This window comes from Chroicocephalus ridibundus, chromosome 4, assembly GCF_963924245.1.
Source record: "Chroicocephalus ridibundus chromosome 4, bChrRid1.1, whole genome shotgun sequence".
In the NCBI taxonomy this organism is placed as follows: domain Eukaryota; kingdom Metazoa; phylum Chordata; class Aves; order Charadriiformes; family Laridae; genus Chroicocephalus; species Chroicocephalus ridibundus.
In genome coordinates this window covers 9541941-9561049 of record NC_086287.1, presented here as the reverse complement: position 1 = coordinate 9561049, position 19109 = coordinate 9541941, and the positions used below count along the sequence as shown (strand labels likewise).

General features: G+C 34.6%; 1 protein-coding gene across 1 annotated transcript in view; it reads left to right on the top strand.

The window, feature by feature from the left end:
• Positions 1-19109, top strand: part of CCDC73 (coiled-coil domain containing 73) — an 84850-nt gene that overhangs the window by 18428 nt on the left and 47313 nt on the right. Inside the window, exon 2 of the mRNA XM_063332930.1 lies at positions 9317-9463. Coding sequence (XP_063189000.1) covers positions 9332-9463 — 132 coding nt within the window. The 5' untranslated portion in view covers positions 9317-9331. The remainder of the gene's footprint in view (positions 1-9316; positions 9464-19109) is intronic.

Below are 19109 nucleotides of genomic sequence, written 5' to 3'. Positions count from 1 at the left end.
GATGCTGTGACATGGGAAGGAGACCTAAAACTCTGCGTCCTGGGACAAGGCTGCTCCTTCCTTTCTCCTGCCGTTCCTGTGGGAGCTGTTCCAAACCTGGTGCTGCAGAGACATCCTTACACTTAATCTATAGCAGGACACATGTATATACACTTAGGAAGTTGTTCTAATGATGAAACACGATATTTTTTTTCACTGATACCGACATGATCTATGACGCTCAGGCAGAAAAGAAACAATTTTCTTGTCATATTATGTCCCGTCGAGATAATAATTCCTTTCCTTTTGAAGCTTTGCCATAGGGATCCCAAAATATTTAATAGGATTGTTAGTGTAAATTGTGTTGAGGAATGGTTTGTAGAGGGAAAAAGTAGTACTTCTTGTCAGGCACATTTAAAAGAAGAGAGAAGGAAGAAAAAAAAAAACCAAAACAACACAAACCTTCAGGCAAATCAGTTCTTTCTGAGTATAAAGTAGGTATTTCCGAAATGTTGGAAATAAAGTTAAATATTAGTAGTCCCTGAACTTGGTGACACAGGAGATTGCGTTTCCTCCTCCTGCTGCCATGTTCCTAATCTTTTGGATTAGATCTAGCCAAGAGAGCAATTTATTCCCCTTAATGAGACTGTCATGTAAGAAACGCTCCACAGCTCAACTTGGTTCTGAATGATGCTTTTATAGCAGACAGCCTTCTTGAATTGATAAAACTAAATTTCACAAATCTTTAGATTTCTCACGTATGGGTATGGTTTTCTTCAATACGTTCGTCAGTGTAAATCTGTTTAATGTTGATATTCTGTTATTTTGGACTGATCACTTACTTGATGGTACTGAGTCTAATTATTTCCCTGTTTTACACTTGCTATAGTTATTTCACAATTATAACTACAAACAAGTAGCAGCTGCCACATCGGAATGCTAGTTGAGTACATCCGCCCTCTTTGCAGCGAGTGACATGCTGCAAATGAGTTGTGAGAACTGCAGTTGCTGCTTATTTTGTGCTGCCAGAGTACTTCAACTGGACGGGGAAGTTAGTTGGAGCTCTCATTGCTTCTGATACCTTAGTCTTTGCACAAACGCGTTTTTAGGAAACAATTTAATTTTTATTCCATGGCTTTAGCTGTAATTGCCGTGCATCAAGTACGAAGACAGCAATAGTTCATTATCTTGTCGACTAGGTGGCAGTATGGTGTTTAAAACGAAGGTAAACTGCTTTTTAACTCAAAGACGTCTAGATTTTTCTGTGCCTGTAAAATTGTAGTAAACCTGTGTTCTGTTAATCCCTTGAACAGTTAATGTCTCTATACTAATAGGTAAAAGGACGCTGACTAAATCTTGAAAAATATTAGGATTGAAAGGTTAGGGAGAAGGAGAATTTAATCCCCAAGACAAACGTGTTGTAAGAAGGTACACATTTTTACAGTCCTAACTAGAGTGCAACTGTCTTACATTTTCCTCTTTTCTTAATTTGAGCTGAAATGAGTTAAGATTTTTTTTTCCTGCTAATTTTTTAATAATCTTTTTTACTTGTGGTTGAAAAAAATCTGTCATTGTCTATGGTCTTACCATAGTATTGTCCTATAAAAGACAGATACAACATACTATGTATTTAATTTTGATTACAGAAGGCAAGGATCCTGAAAATGTATTTCTGTGTTTGTTAGACCGACTAGCCAACTTATGTGATATGGAAATTTTAAATCACCTGGTTTTGAAAAATGCATGGGCTGGCTAGCTTGTGAAAGATTGTATATTTTCATCAACAGAATTCAAATTACTGAAGGGAACCTCTTGTAATGGGGGAAAAATGCAGATCCCAAGTGATGCAGTACTTGGACAAGCAGTTCCAATTTCTTAAATTTCATCCAGAATTCAACATGTAGCTAATACAGACTTCAGACTAACTGACAAAACCTTCTTAAATAAAACCTTTGCTCTTCAAGTTACATTTACTATAGCTCTGTATTTGATGGGAGCAATCTTTACTGGTTTAGGATCTAAAAAGCTGAATTGGAGCACTGTGATAATTGCTATTATCTCATAAAAATCGAGTATTGGCAGATTGAATAAAAAAAGGCTTTCAGAGGGACTTTCCCATATACTTTCTGGGTCATCAGTTTGGTCTTCTCAGGAATGTGTTGTTCAGCTTTCCTTCGTGTTTTTTTGTTGTCATGTGATGAGTATACACATATAGTGTGCTTAGCTGTTATATTTATATGGGTTTGAAACACAGATAAAGATGTTAACCATATCACCATTTTTTATAATAACTCACTTATCTGTACTCCCTAACTTCATTAACTCCCTAGCTTCATTAACATTTTGAAACAGAGTTGGATAAAACACCCAAACTTTTAGGGAAATGAGAAAAATGACAAACAACCCAGACCAGTTACTTCTTGACCAAGCAAACCTCACAATTCTAACAGCTGAGTTCTTTGTCCAATATTTTTTCCACAATTTTATCAAAACCTGTAACTTTGAAAAGAGAGAGAACGCCAACCAGATTGTCTCAGATTACTAGTATCTAATGATGGCTTTGTCAGAAAAGATTCTAAGGCATGTTTTTAAGGACAACTGTTGCGCTCTATTAAGGAGGTAATGTTGGTCTCCCTCCTGCAAAGGACACAATACTTTCCTGGGTTTTGACAAAAGCAACTTAAGAAGTGTATAGATTCCAGAATGAAAAATCTTTACACTTATCTTGAACTTAAACAAATGCCATTGAATTTAGTCCAGAAGCTTCTAATATCATAGATAAGGGCAACTTGATGTGACTAGGACTATTTTTTGTTTGGAAAATAAGAAATAATAGCAGGTTCACAAATCTGTTCCTTGGATAAAATGTGCTGAATTGTGGGATATTCCATATTCTATGGAATTTTAGTATAAATCAGTATTTATTTAGAATTAATATCAGTATAAAGTGGTCCTTTAAAATAAGTCCTTTGCATTGACAGTACTACCTGATTTATGGTAAAATTGCAATAAATCATACAATCTTCTGCATTTAAAAACCACAAGTCTGCCCCATCACTCCTCTAAATGATTTTTGATTTAAGATGACGTGACTACAAAACCACAAATATTAGATTTTTATTTATTTTCTGGTTTTGAGTCTTTTTAAAGAGTCCAGGTCTTGATACTATATTTTGAAGAAGAATGTAATTCCTTGTAAATGAAAACCAATATACTGGTAGATTAATCTTAGCTTTTTTTTTTTAATTCTTATAAGGTTGGCAATACACTTTTGAAAACTGAAAAGTTTGGTATTTTTTGAAAATTTATTAGTTTCTAAACTTTTAGAAGACTGAAGGAAATACCATTTTTGTATGACTTTTAGATCATCATGATAACAGACGATGATGGGTAGATAGAGTAGTATTTTTAACAAAACTGTAGAGGAGCATCTTTAAAATATGAGTTGCATGGTGGATTCCCTTCTAGGAAGGAAATATATCTGTTAATAGCAGTCTGTTGGATACAGATAGAAATTAAACAAAACAAATACCTAAACACTTCACAAAAGAGGGCACTACCTCTAGCAATTACAGAAATTATGTATGTGTGAATGGAGCCATTCTCAGCTACAAAACAAAGCAATTTCCAAAGGACACACAACCTAAAAGGAAACAAAATAGAGAATTAAAGCAACACATCTCATTCAAGAGTGTGTGTTACATCCTGTATCCACCATGTGTTCCTCATGGGCAGTATACACCACTATCAGCACCTGAAAGGAGCTCCCGGTGTAGTCCTAACCTGCCAGCAGAGCTTTTTCAAAGCTCAGATGAGTTGCGTCTTCTGGACCTGTACAGATGAATTGTGGGTGGGGAAAATCCAGTGTGTTGGTTGGCTGCAGGTGATGTCTGGTGTATTGAAAGGTAGCTGTTTTTCCTAAAAGGTAATATAGGATGGTATGTATTCTTGTTGGAGAAGTATTATAACCTTCTATTGAAAATGAAAAATAATTTAATTTTCTATACATCCCTAAATTGAAAAATGATTTAAGAGAACATCAAACATAACTGTGTATAAATTTTTTTCAGCCTGTAAAAGTTTAAAAATAAATAACCTTACCTACCAAAAATCTCTGAATCTAAAATGGTGGTGGGGGGGAAGCACCGATTGTGATAGGGAGAGTGCTGTCTTCAAATTTTTTCTTTATCCAAGTGAGACCAAGAACTTTAAGATGCTGTAACTCTCTTGAGCCACTAAAATAGGTGTTAACCCACTTAAATATTTACATGATGGATTCTTAACAAGTTAGTGGTTCTTACATGACGTTGCTTCTTTTAGATTTCTTGTCTGTTGTTGTCTCTACATAGGCAATGTACCAAGTTGTCTTATAGTCCAAATTTTATGGCACTGTGTGCCAGTAGGTTATCTTATCATGGAGGAATCCCATCTGGCTTATGCAACCAAGGTGTGAGACAGACATGATGGTTGGAATCTGGAAAATGATGAACACCTACCTTCCCCCCCCGCCCCCAGTGCTTTTTGATGAGCTCTTCCTAGCATAATCGTGTAGTCTAGGCTGTTATGCTCCTTTGGTACAGCTGAAGGCTTGTTTTCTAATTTCTGAACTTATATGTAAGTTATAACTTTATCAACTTATACTAGAACTTAAGGATTTATCCCTTTTTTAAAAATTAAGATAAGAATGGATTCAAGTAAAATCTGGTTTTAGTTCTCCCCAAAAATGCAGGTATTTGAACAGTATCAAAATGATACTTCCTTGGAAAGTGAAAATGTATACGTGAGACTTATTATCTTGAATTTTATGAACCAGACAGTGCCTTTAAATGTATTTTGGTCTTTAATAATAATAAAAGTAACCTTATCCTGTGTGGTGTGATTACATATTTATTTTTAATACTGATAACATCTTGTATAAAACTCAGTCATACTATGCCATTTCTGCATATAAATATTTTTTAAAAGAATTTGATTTAAAAGTGGACAGTGTTCTGTACTGTTAAGTTTAATATAACAAAAATCTGGAGTGTACTTGTTTAAACTGTAATCTGATTTGTTGGTTCTGCAGCATCATTAACATCTCAAAAATACAGTAGTAACATATTCAGTTTTAAATTTTAGCCCTTGACTAGACGTAACTATATGAATGTGAGTGTATTATGTACCTGGATTAATTTATTTGGGTTGCATAAACTTTTGTTCTGTTTTTCACAAATAGTTGCAGAAGTGTTTCTTGTAGCTAAAATGTCAGTTTTAGTGGGCTGCATCTGAAGCACAGGGGTGATAGAGTTGATTCTTAATTTGTGTGTCGGCATCTGATGGGAATAGCCGTATTTTTATGGCCATCACTTTGATCAGAAGTTATTAGACTTAAGCAGGTAAAGTTTCTCTGCTAATATTTTCATTCCTGTATTTCACCAAGAACAGAAATTGAACAGAAAACAGAAATTACACTTCAGTGTAATTTTTCTGGAGGTAATGCAAACACTTTAGACTATCTTAAGGCAGATGTTTTGTCTGTTTCTTGTAAGTACCTGTGAACAAACAAAAGAAAATCAATCATTATTTATCAAGGATGATATGTGTTTAAAAACTGATTCAGCCTACATTGAAATGCCATAAATTACTCTATTTCTAAAAAGTCACTCAGGGTGTTGTAAAAAATGTACTTGAAGGGGTTTTTGTTTAAAAAAAAAAAAAGTTATAGAATTCTGCACACATGCAGTCTTCAACCGTGTTTAAGTCAAATAACAGGGGGAATGTATTTCAAAATAGTTTTTTAAAGGTATTGCTATCAGTTGCACTTCTGGTGTTCAAGTGTTTTAGTTAATAGCAAAACCTACAGTTGTTATTGTGGTAAAATGATAGTGTGAAATTGATGCTGTTATAGTATAACAATAAGGACGTGACTCATGTATTTTATGTACACATGCATTCAACTGTAGTGACAAATGGCTTCATGCTGTGTGATTAAATGCATATTAGCATTTGCCCTAGGCATTTGATTATTACCATCTTTACTTCATTACATTACCACACTGTATGGCCATATAATTTATAAGATAATACAGACATCACTTTGTTGCTGATAGGAATTATTCTGTTTTATGGATGGTGTCCTTTAATTTTGCCTTTCATGGATTATAAAATTGGTTAATATCTGCTGAAGTGAATCACTGGAGAAGCAAATAAAGATGTTGGCCTCGGGTCACAGTGTCATTTGTGATACTGGCAAAATCTTACAGCCTCATTTATCCCTGTACATGATTGATAACACCATGGGTTAAATGGAGAAAGCTTTGCTTCCATTAAAGGATCATCATGAATGAAGACCTCCCACTTAAAAGTCAGGCATGATGAGAAGACAAGAGACTATCTACAGGTCAAATTAAATAACTTAAATAATTTAAGTGGAATGACAGTGTAATTTGTTCATTCTGTGTTATTACCCTGACCCCTATCAGGCTTATAGGCTAACTTACTTTCTAGTGTAGGGTATTTAAGATGTAATTTTTAATAAGTGCTTTTCAAAGATACAAAGACCTTTATGACACTTAAAATTGTGTTAAAATGGATTTTATAATGTGCTTTTTAAAAAGTAATTTTTGTCCTTATTTTGCTAGACATAAAACAAGTAATAGGAAAGCAAATGTAGTAAAAGCTTCAAAATAGGAACTTTAATAATTTTTTACTTTAACTTTTAGAATGTTATGTCATGTATGTGCTAGATTTTTTTAATTATTTTTACAGGCATTCTGACAAATACTGGTTGTTAAAGTAAAATGCATCTATTTGAGAATGTCTTTGATTGCCCAATGATTTTTTTTGTATTTTATGTGTCAAAGGACATTTATTAGTTATCCTGAATCTTTACAGTAGCTCTAGACAGTTATATTCATGTGTGATATTGAAAGTAGGCATTTTATCAGTACATGGCTGATATTTTAAAGTATTTAATTTTGTAACTTTATGATTATATTTTATGGTTGGGTTGTTTTTTTGTTTTTTTTTTTTTTCTCGTCAAGCATAGTGTAAACTATTTGGCAGGTAACAAAGTTCTTTGATCTCTATGTGGTGGAAGAGACCACAGAGGTGTCTTGCACTCAACTCGGAGGAGGAGGAGAGGGAGCTCACGTAACACATACTGTACCTTGCAGTTTTCGGCTTCAGGCTCTGAAGCATTTTGTTGCAGTCTTGGAAAAAAGCAGTCTGAGTACAAATTGCCCATGAGAAAATAGTACTTTCACAATGAAGGGATGGGTGAAGACTCAATGAGCTTCACTCAGAGAAGCCTTTATCCTTACTGCATTAGGGAGGTGAAGTCTTGTTTGTCAAGTGCTCCCGCTGGGATCAGTGAACTGAGAGAATGCCCATGGATGCCTGAGGCCCATTTTCTTCCATCCCTCAGAGTACAGCATTGGTTTGAAAATATCCTCCAGACAAAGTAATTCTTGGATTGCTTCTGTGATGGGAAAGAAAATATCAAGCCCAGTGTGCATCAGTTAATACATGTTCTTCTACCGGTTCACTTGAATGGTTATTTCATAACCAAAGTTCACTCCAAGCGTACCTACCTCTGTAGGATGAAGCCCAGAGTCAGACCATCCTTTTTCTGTGTCAAGTTTTTCACAAGTTTTTCACTCTTATTTTCACCCCCACCCCCTCATTCACACAGGCTACTAGCATTCTCCATTTGGTAACAGTACTGTCTTGTAGAAATTCATCACTGTAGAATCCCCCAACTCTGGACCTGTAATGTCAGCTCCAATAGAATTGGAGCATGCATCGTGTCTTAACATTATATTTGCAAAATCTTACCCTTCAGATCAGAATATGGCATGATTAAAAGTGGAATCAAATGACTCTGTGCCTAACCTATTATGCATGTTAGCATTTTTATTATCTTTGTAGCTATGATGACCTCTCAATACTTGATACAATATAAAAAGTTTATATTTTGGGGGGCAGGGGAACCCACAAATCGAAAATTAGGCCTAAACTGTGTCTAAAATATATGCAGATTGGCCGCACGATGCCTGATTCACGTTGGCACGTTGACACAACAGACTTGTTACCTGAATGGTACATGTTTGTACATGGTTCTTGTTCAGACTTACACTCACTGCCTCTGCAAAAGTCCTTCAAACATACACATTTTGATGCTGACAAAAGAACTTATATAAATATTTCATATTCAACAGTTCAGTAGTAGTTATATCATTTAAGATGAAAGACAAAAATTAGCCTGATTTTCCTTTTTAGTAAAACCATGGTTTCGGTAACTTAGAATAACTTTTGTGGTGGGGCAACTGAGCAGGGAAACAATCTATTATCTGTGACCAAGCAGCTTAAATTTGATCTATGTTCAGGTTTTATTTAGACAACAGCAGAAAAAGTGGTGAGCCCTGATTTGTGGTTGTTATGGCCCCGTGATACAGACCAGGTCTCTGTTCTTCCTGCAGGAATTCCTTCCTGAGGGTTCTGTGGCAGTGGCCAGGTCAGTCATAACTCCTGTGCTCTACCTCTTTAATTCTTAGTCCAGAAACACACATGGGATGCCTCTAGGAAGGGATAGCAATGTGTATTCTAGTGGACTGGTGGAAATTCAGTCTCAAGTACTAAAAAATACAATCTGAAGAGTACAGCTGAAATATGTACAGTTGTTATCTTTTTGTAAATCAAATGCTAAGTGTTGTAATCATCTCTGATGTCACTAACAAACGTGCTTTGTCTCTACACATAAGGGTCATATGTTAGATAACTCCTTGCTTGATAATAGCTGATGTAGATAGCTTAGACTAAAACATTTTGATACTTGATCTTGTGGGAACAGAACCAAAAAGTTTTCTTGTTAAAATTCAGAAGCAGAAACTGTGCGTATTACCTCTAGTTCATAATTTCAACCCACTCTGAAGGTCTCCTTTAAAATTGAGCTTGTCTTGTGATTTTTTTGAAATCTTGAAGGTAGGCAGTTAATTTTTCATGGCCTGATGTGTTAGTTGCAGTACCTTTCTGTCAGTGCAGGGCAGTAGCTCTGGAAAAAAACCCTGTACTACTTTCTTTTACACGCTCATCACGTTTTTTGTTTAAAACCAAAACCAAGCCAAAAATGAAAAGGAAAAACAAATGAATGTGGTGTATTATGATAAAGCTGTTTTCTTTTACAATATTGCATGTTAATTTAAAATGCAAATATGGTTAATGGCTAATATAATGGCTATAAGTAGTAGTTTTACTCTTTGCAAGAAGAATTTGCTTCCACATTTGCAAGTTTTGCAGTTTGAATATTCTCTTAAAGATAAACTGGAGAGGAAATACACGTTATTTTTTTTTGCAGAAACAAGTTCAAAGAATGGATGAAGATTTTAAAACACAGGCACTTGACTCTACTCTTCAAAGTCCATCAGAGACATTACTTTCCATTCGACTGTTAGACTTTAAAACGAGTTTATTGGAGGCAATGGAAGAACTGCGTATAAGAAGGGTAAATATGTATATGTTGTTTTTTGGTGTTTCTTTGTCTTATTTCTGTCTCCTTGTATGTAATCTTACAAAATGCTGCATAAGTGTGGGTAAACTTCATGCTATATTTTAAGTAATTCACCAACCAGGATTTTGTTTAAAAATGTCATGGGTTTAGGCAGTGTCTGTATTAGAAATTTCTCTGTAGCTAACACAAAGGCAACAGGGTTGCATGGGAGTGAATTTGGCTTTCCTATGGTAACGTACAAAGTTGCTACAGCTGATCACCAGGCTATTGACAAAAATGATCTACATTAAATTAAATTTCATTGTAGTTCTCTTTAAGAGCAGCCTTTGATATGAAAAGGAAAGAAAGAGAATCCAAGTCATTGCCAAGTCCATAAGCCTTTCTCATTTCATAGATTGATTTACCATTTGCTAGAAAGGCAGTGATTTTGACTTATTTTTGTCTGTTTACTTGTGCTTTTCAGAATTACCTAAGAGGTCAAAGAGCTACTGTGATAACCAAATCCACTTTATTTCACCATTTTTAAATCGCTAAACTGTTAAGCTAGAGCCCTACAATAATAGCGTATTGAGTATTGGGAGGGTGGGGGTGTTTTGTTTTTGAAATATGAGTTGAATCATCTTGCAGTATTAAGGTAAAATTGTTTCTGCGCTGTTGAAGGCAGCTATATTTTGCTGTGGTTAATTTTTCAGTTACATTTTTCTGTGGTTACTTTTTCAGTTGTATGTGTGTAAACATTTGTTTCTCTTTCTCCCCTTAGTGTTTCTGAACTGTTGTATTTTTTGAAAGACCTAAAGTATATCTTTCTGCATTTGATGAATTTGACCTGTTCAGATGATGTGTATTATTACTTTTGAAATATTAGTATTGATGACATGCTTGATTTATGCTTATTTTGATCTAAGTTAAATGCTATAATCCTCTCTTTAAAAACCATAAACAAAAGAATGACTGCCATAAAAAAAAAAAATCCAAGAAAAAAGCTGCATGATCCTACTTTCTTGGTGCAGTATTGCTGAAATTCATGACAGTCTGATCCCTAGACTTTTGTTACAATGGTAGTGTTTAGTGTAGTCTAACTATTTTTGTATTAAAAAAAAAAAAAGACTGAAGACTTTAACTTTTATAATAATAATTGGAGTGTACTTTTCCTTATAAGATCTGTTAGCTGAATTCCATTTACATCTTTACCTTAACTTTGCATTTTTAATGCACTTGATCAGAGCTTAAAATGTTTATGGAGTGCTATGAGGTTTCATCTTTCGAGATTTTTTGGTTTTGTTTGTATTGTGTCTGCTATACTGCAAGAGTAAGTGATTGTGATTTTTATATAAGGATGCCTCAGGAGGGTGAGCAATTTTTTGGCGTAAAGGTATTTTTAGTTTCAAAATTGATGCTAATGCCAAGAGCCAATTCCATAGTTAAGACATGGTCCTAAATTTCTAAAACATCTGTGCCTTCCTTCACCCTAAAAAAAAAAAAAAGTGGATGTTTACCTGTTTCTAGTTAGAAATTTACATTAAAAAAAAAAAATTAAGCATTTTACAGCTAGTCAAGTTGAAATCTTGAAGTATCCCTGAATGTGTTTTTTATTTGCTTTGCTTTAGCAATCAGTATAGGGCTGTTTGCTTAGTATTTTTGAAATTTGGAATATAAACGTTAATATTTTGAACAAGCAAGCGTTATAGAACAACATGGACATGCCCTTCATTTTTATTTTTTTAAGTAGAACTCTATATGGATGTTTTTGCTTAAAAAAAAAAAAAAAGCTACAAAATCTTCCCCTAATTTTACCTCTTAATGTCTTACACTCCACCAACATGAGGTTATTATGTAAATTTATAATCAGCCCTGAGAAAAAGGTAGTGCATAGACCAAAATACAGTGCTAACTTGGAGAATGCAGTGCTTGTCTTGCACCGTGATAGTTTTTCCATAGACAAAAATGAAACACACTACCTTAAACTGTGTCACCTAATGCATAAGAAAGTGAAGTAAAAGTTGAAGTTCTGCTGGTTTCTTACTACTTTTGCCACTTCCCTTCCAAGTTGCTTGTGAGGCTCACAGTAGATTGATAGCCTGATGGAGGCGGTATAGGCAAGTATAGTGAATTTTACTCTCAGTTTTGTCTTTGACCTGTGGCTTGACCTTAGACAAGATATTTTACCTCTGTTTGCCTCTGTTTCTCTTCCTATTGTTGGTATTGCTTGTCACTTAGACAGGAGTCTCTTCAGGACAGGAACTATCATGTATTTTGAGTTTAATAAACTGCCTTGAGTGGTTGGTTGTACTGCAGCATAGCTTCAAATTAATAAAAATAAATTTGTAGATAAAATTATCTGTGCAAAGCTAGATAGACAATTAAATATTAAAATATTTTGAGACTTGATACAATCCATACTTGTTATTTTAAAGTAGAAATTTAATTTTTCTGAATATGCTTATTTATAGAAATGCATTGAGTAACTTCAGAGCACTTATCTGTTTTTCACTTTTCTTGGTTAAACATATAGCTGTAGTTAAACTCTCAAATTAAAAATAATTTAGAGGAGTTGCTCATAATAAGAGACTATTCTGCTATTTTACAGATGAAATTCCAGTTAATGGTAACTGTGGATGTTTATTCTGGAAAACGCATTGCTTAAATTATTATACTTGATACAGCTTCACTTTATTCCTTTGGCTGTTCACAGAGTCTTTGTTCTTAACATGAATTGACTTAATATGAATATGTATGTAATTAGAAGCTCCAAAAAAATGGTATTACTCTTTCCCCCACCCCTCAGGGATTACTTCACACTCCAATAGAGTTTGAATGTTCTTCTATTTTTTGCCAGTTTAGCTTTCCCACTCATCAAGTCCCATCAGCCCAGTGATTCTTTTGTGGTGGATATCCCATTCACTTTGTTCAAAGTATGTCAGCCTTGCCCTGCAATCACCTGAGTTAATTTTATTGAGTAATAAGAGATGATCCTTTTCTTAAGGGATAAATATAATCGATTTTGACAGTATAAAGTTGCAGCATAGCGGGTCAAATTGGAAGTCTTTAATGCTTCCTGAAGTACAATGCATATAGGACTACTGTCCTTAGGTTTAAAGATAATGTTTACAAGGACAAGAAACCATATATATTGTGTATTGAATTATTTTCTTGTCCTAGATACAAAAGAACCCATCCTTAGCCAGAAAAGCATGTAAACCTAGAAATCAAGGAAACTCTTCCTTACTTCCATAGAAATGTATTCTAATACCCTGAGGACATGAGTATTGTTAGCAGCAGTTGAAGCAGTGTAGGTGTTGATTAATTGGACACAAGAATGATAAACCTTAGTGATGATTTTTAAAATTGTACTACTGTTTTTCTTTGGTGCAAAGGACAAGTTTGAGTGACCTGTTTCCATACCTGAAAACAAGCATCTGTTTGAGGCTCTTTCTGGTGTTAACTGGAACATCACAAAGTCTGGCTAGTAACATAGATTCTGTCATTTTTTGTCTTGAGTTCATTAGATTTGATACTCTTCTGTTTAGTAAAAATTACAAAGAATAAATTTTGCTTTTTTCTCTTTGGGGCAGTTATGATATAGATATAACTTGGTAATGCTTATCTTTTAGCTAAAATACTTTTTAAGAAACATTTTTTCCCAGCTCTCAAATTTACTCATGTTTCTCACAAGGTAATTTTTCAAATAAATATTTTAATATAGGATTCTTTAAATATATCCTTTTGGAACCCTGGACACCTCCCCATGCCCCCCGAATTTTGTACGTTGAAGCCATATTTTCTAGTTACTGGTAGTTACCATCCTACTATTTCTGTCAAGCACTGTATAAAACGCCCTTGCTTGAGACAAAGAAGTATGTTGATGTAGCAGGTGGTATCAGAATCAGCCACCAGAAGTGGGGATGAGATGTCTCATTTGCCAGGGAATATCATACCTGTGCTCTCACAGCACATGAATGCCTGGTCTCAAGACTTCTGGAATCAGTTCCACATTGTGGACAGGAATATTCTTTAAAGGCTGGTTGGTCCTATCACTTTACTGTTATTGACTCTGGTCTCCTTCCCTGCCCCTAATGCTCTTTTTCCTTCTCTCTTTTCCCTGTTTTTCTTAGTTTCTGTCCCTTTCTGTCTTCCATTCTGCCTTCCGTTTTGATATAAATTAGACTCCTTTTTGTGCTTACCCACTTTCATGCTGATTGCCAGAGAGCAGTCACTGAGAAAGAAAATTCAAGAAGGATATTTACTTACTTATTTTCTAGAAGAGACAAATCCTGAGTCATATCTCTTGTCATGATGCAGACATTGTGGCTCACAACACCTCACCTTGAGTTTTTTCTGGTTTCTGTTCTCAGAAGCTGCAGCTCACGCTCATGCTGCAGAGCTGTATGTGCTCTTCCTTTCAGATAGATTTGAGCAAGTTTATCTCAATTCCTCTTACTCTACCCTTGCTATGGCTTTGTTATTCTAATCCAAGTTCTATTGGATTATGGCCTATATAGTGGCCTATTTCTAGGTTTTCTTAGAGGAAGGACATGGAGCATTGCTCACCCTTAACTACTCTCTCCCATTTCTAAAATGTACTGCTGCTTTCTGGCAGCTATGAAGAGGTTGCGCTGCACAGCGTAGCACCATAGAGCACATTGTAGCTCAGGATACCTGAGCTGGTCTCTTCCAGAATGGAAGAGGTGTACGTAACCGTGCAGAGCTAACTTATCTATCTATTTAGCACTGTTTCACAGATAAGATGGGCAAGTGGAGTTCACTATTGAGATGAAAATCGGAAGTTGCAGTATAAAGTTAGTTGGGCCCAAAAGGCAAGTTGGTTTTTGAGAGATTAAGTGAAGAAATTTGATGAAAGGGAATCAGAACCAAAAAAATCCTAACACTTTTATAACTGGATTTTCTGCCTAAGTGTAAGTTAGGGTACCTCTTAGCAAAATGATAGAAACGAAGAAAGCTGAATATTAAAAAAAGGGGGGGGAAAAAAAAGCAAGTATGTGGATATAAATGAATAAGCAGTATTGAAGTTTATGGATCTCATGACTGTGACATACACAACATTGTTATTCAAGTCAGTAAGAGGTGTGTTAGCTTATAACTTGTGTTAGCAAATGATGTGGCTTTTGAATAGGAACTGATTACTTGAAGAGAAGAACATTATAATTATCAATGCAAGCATTTAAAGGAATATATTTAAATAGAGGAGATTTATTTAAATACAAAGCAATTTCAGTCTGTGCAGTGGAATCAAGGACAGAGCAATGAAAGATTTCCAGAGGAAAAGAGGTAGTTGATATACATTTCAATTTCTCTGCTTCTGAAAATGAAAAGTTTTTGAGAATAAATTCCAAATATATGATTACTAAAGATTTTGGTTAACTGTCATAACTATTAGTATCCAAAAATGTATCAGGAACTAAACCTGGAATAAAGCTGTGATTCCCTTTAACATTTGTCCTGGGAACAAATCTTAAGAAGGATATCCATGCAGACTACTAAAAGTTGTGCTGGACTCTTTAGTTCATGAAGGGTATTCTAATTATAGTATGAAACAATCAGAAACTGTAGTTTCTGTGAGTACTATTTGATTGACCTGCATGAGAAATTGGATGTGCAATTTTGTAGGAGGTAGATTATGAGTTCAAAAAAGATAATAAAAGTACCTAGCAGCAGTTTTGGCTGCTTGGACATGAGCCAGCTGTACTATGTTCCTAAATCTGTTCAGGGTCAAGAATCGAGGGGGCTTGACCAATCCACAGCCCATCGTGTAAAACTACAGCCTGAAGCAAACACTTTAAAGAAGGCTTGACACTTTCTAAAGGTTATAACGAGTAAATAAACCATCAAATTACTCCTCTTTTATTGTTATGGTAGTCTTTTTTATAAAAACACTTAAATCCATGTAGTCCTAAGGCATCTAATAAAAAATGAACACTTTTAAGGTTTTGTGGTTTGTTGATACCTCATGAAAGTTATATACAATATTATTCTCCAAAGTATAGCAAAAATGATTTTGTTTTATTAAACAACTGGTGGAACTTCAAAAAAAAAAAAAAAGTGTTTCACAAGTTTTAAAAGCTTTCAATTCAAAACAGGTAAGCTATAAATGTCCTTTGAATGAAGTAAAAATGATGTATAAGGCTTATAATTGTTAGCTATTTCACATGAGAACATTTTTATCATATAATTGTCATTCTCAGTTTAAGTATTTATGATGTGTATTGTTTTCAACAGTAGTTACATATATACACGTTTTTGATAGCTTCCAGAGTTTCCTTTATAATTTGGGAGTAAGTTGGAGGAGTGTTGTTCACTTAGAACTTTGGTTCTTATCCTCTAGTACTCAAAGCAAAGGGCTCACTTAAAATGGAATGTAATGCAGTTTTCAAACTTCTATTATTGTATTTATTTAGTTAAATGTGAAGTTCTCAGTATGGATGTGGGAGTTAACAATTATAAATGTCTTAAATTTTAATATGCTGTTTCTTAGAACAATTGTAAAATTTCAAACCAAGTATCTGCACAAAAATATATTTCTGCGAGTGTTTTCTTTTCATTGTTCTTATTAGGATTTAAAATACCTATACATTTTAAAATGGAAACGCTGTATATGCTTGACTACAAATAGTCTACCAGTTCCATTGTTTATGAAATCTTTCTGTTGTTTTGTACTAAACTTGCTTCTTTTTTATATACACCAAAGGCTTGGTTTCATTTGGGTAACTGGTGCATTTTGGTAAGCCCTGTCTATTTGAATTGAAGTTTTCTTTGTCAAGAATTCGTGACACTAGTATCTGCTATGTTGCTCCCCTTTAAAATACTGTATTCTTTTCCCTTTATTTCATGATAAGTTAAATATGGATAGATACTTGTTGATCTCCAACAACCATTGAAATTAGTGATATAATTGCCACAAATTTTAGTGAAGTCAGAAACACAGGGCATATGTTAAGCTGCTTTTTTTTTTTTTAAATCTCTGTTACCACTTTATCTTCATAGCTGTATTTCTTTTCTGATGCTAGTTGCACTTTGAAGCTTGTTTTGTAAATGCTCTAAACTTGAGGTTTTGGCTTATAACAAATACACCAAACCAGATGAGTTTGGAGAAAAAGACAGACAGCTATATGCACGGAAGCTGAAGAAATGCAGTAATTGGTGTGATTAGTTTGCATGTTTTCAAAATATATACCTGAAAAATGAGGTAGCATGTTCTGAAAAAGCATATTAGGACTCAATTGTGCAGGCACTTCAAGTATTCTGGAGGCAGTTTTACTGTCCATTATGTTGATTTAAGTCTATGCTAAGTGTCCCGCAGCAACATGTTACTGTTGCTTTTGTTACACCTAGTACAGATTCTTGGGTTCCCCAAGGCTAGATCTGATCCATGGGATAACTGGCTACCTCCTTCCCCTGTTTAGTTGTGCACTAGATAAAAAAATCTGGTTTTGTCTCTGAAATACCGTAACATATGCTGGTGCCTGTACAGGGGAGCGGTAGAAATACATTGTCTGTAGCTAGAGAAGAATACTACTGCATGCATTTTGATTGGTTTAGGAATAAGTTACATGGTGTGTTTAAAGGTCAGATCTTACAATCCTTCTTACAATTTTGAACAAGGCTTTTGCTAATAATATATCGTTTTAATCGTGTTTGCGGCTTAATGGCATAAATTGCTTAAGGTTACACTTCTATAAGAAGCTGTAAGTCAACCTCATTTCTTTATCACTCCAGGGAGCTTAGGGGGAAGTATTTTCCTTCAGTACTTATAGATTAGTATCAAAAACCAAATTCATTGCAACTGCAAAGTACTATTTGTTAAAGCAGAACTGGAAAGCATTGATAATTTTTCAATTCTCTTAATTTTATTTTATTTCTACCATAAGGCACATGAAAACTTTAAGTCTCTTCTCTGTCTATATTCTACTGGTACATATCAGAGAAGCAAAAGCTAAAGAACTTTTTTCTACTTCTCTGTGAGCCAAATTTTTATTTTACATGTGTTCAATATTTTATATGTAAAATTCACAAAAGAGTTGAGGCATATTTTCAGATCCCACAAGTAACTCTTGAAAAGCTTAGGAGCAGCCTCCTGTGGAAAGAATTGTGTTCTTTCTGTCCATGCATGTGCCTGTAAACTGCCTGTTAATCAAGGAAGTCAGTTTTGACCCTAAAACCTATAAAAGATGTAAATGTCCCAAACCTATTTTAAATCACCTTGAGACATATTTTTACATTTTATTTCTATTGACAGTACAGTGGGGCTATGGTTCAAATGTTATACCGAGTGAGAAAATGTTGCAAAATCTTCTTTAAAACAGTTTTTCAGAAATTGTTGAAGAGTTGTAAATATCCTTGTATCAAAAATGTGGAACCCTCATTTGTACTGGGTTTAGGAAAGAATTGCAGGTTTAGGAAAGAACTGCATTTCTTAAAGACCCAGCATACTTTATTCTTTGTAGCCAAAACTTTTGTATCATCTGTTTCACTGTGGAGGGAGGAAGAACCTCAGTTTGATCTTTCACTGTTTCAGAAAATTTATTACTTCACCCAGAGGTAATATTTTTCTTTTTTTTTTTTCTCATTGTAAGTAATATTTGTTCAAATAGTTGTTCATGGTATTGCAATTCAGTAGAATTTTACTTAAACCCTGATATCAAGAGAATAATCTTTTTGAGGCCTGTTTTTAATTTTTCACTAGAGATCCATAAATGGCTTTTTTTGACTTGTCACTGTTTCCCTGAGGTTTATAACCACTTCTTTTGCAGTAGTCTGGGTTGTTGAGGTATGGGTCATTTCAAGAGTGCTTATTTTTTCATCAATTTAGAATGCAGGTTTTAAACTGGAGTGGCGAAGTTGAACTCAAAAAAGCCTAAAGGTGCACATAATATATCAATATACAGTAACTCACAGAACATATTTCAGTTGTTGGGAGTACTCTTTTACCTTCACACAGTCAGTTTGACCCTTGTTAGAGTGTCCAACACAAGGCCTCAATAAATGTTAGTAGTGCATCAGTTCATCAAAGGGAAGTCAGTTTTGCCTTAATATGGTCACTTTTTCAAGGTGCTCATCAGTGTGCAGAGAAAAGGCAGGAAATTAGCCTTCTGAAGCTCGGAACAACACATTAGTGTAGCTCTCTAAGTCTTTAAAGGATATTCATTATTTTGACTGTATGCAGTAACAGGACAGCAGTGAATTGCTTATGATATACATCAAAAGCCTAAATACTGTTCTTGTAAGAAGTCATGGCTGTTTGATAGGGGAACCTGTTGCTTTTCCTTTGAGTATTGTATTTGTAAAGGAAGGCCAGTGCTCATAAAAAATTTACTCAAAAGGGAAGTTGATTCCAGTTAGGAAAATTTGACTTTAATACCAGAATGTTTCAGGAAAATTAACATAAATTTTTAGCAACTGTGATTATCAGCAGATAAGTCTCTCTTATCACAGTAATAGTTTGATTCTTGACAAAGTGCTTCTGCAAGAACAGGAGATCTAATGCACCTTCCTGGTACTACTCCGTCTTCTGCATTGTGGAAGAAACTTCAGACTTCTCAGATTTTCAGGTAGCTCATCTTATTGAAAATACACGTTGATTATCCATGACTTCTCTGTAACCTCTTGCCTTCACCTGGTAGGTCAG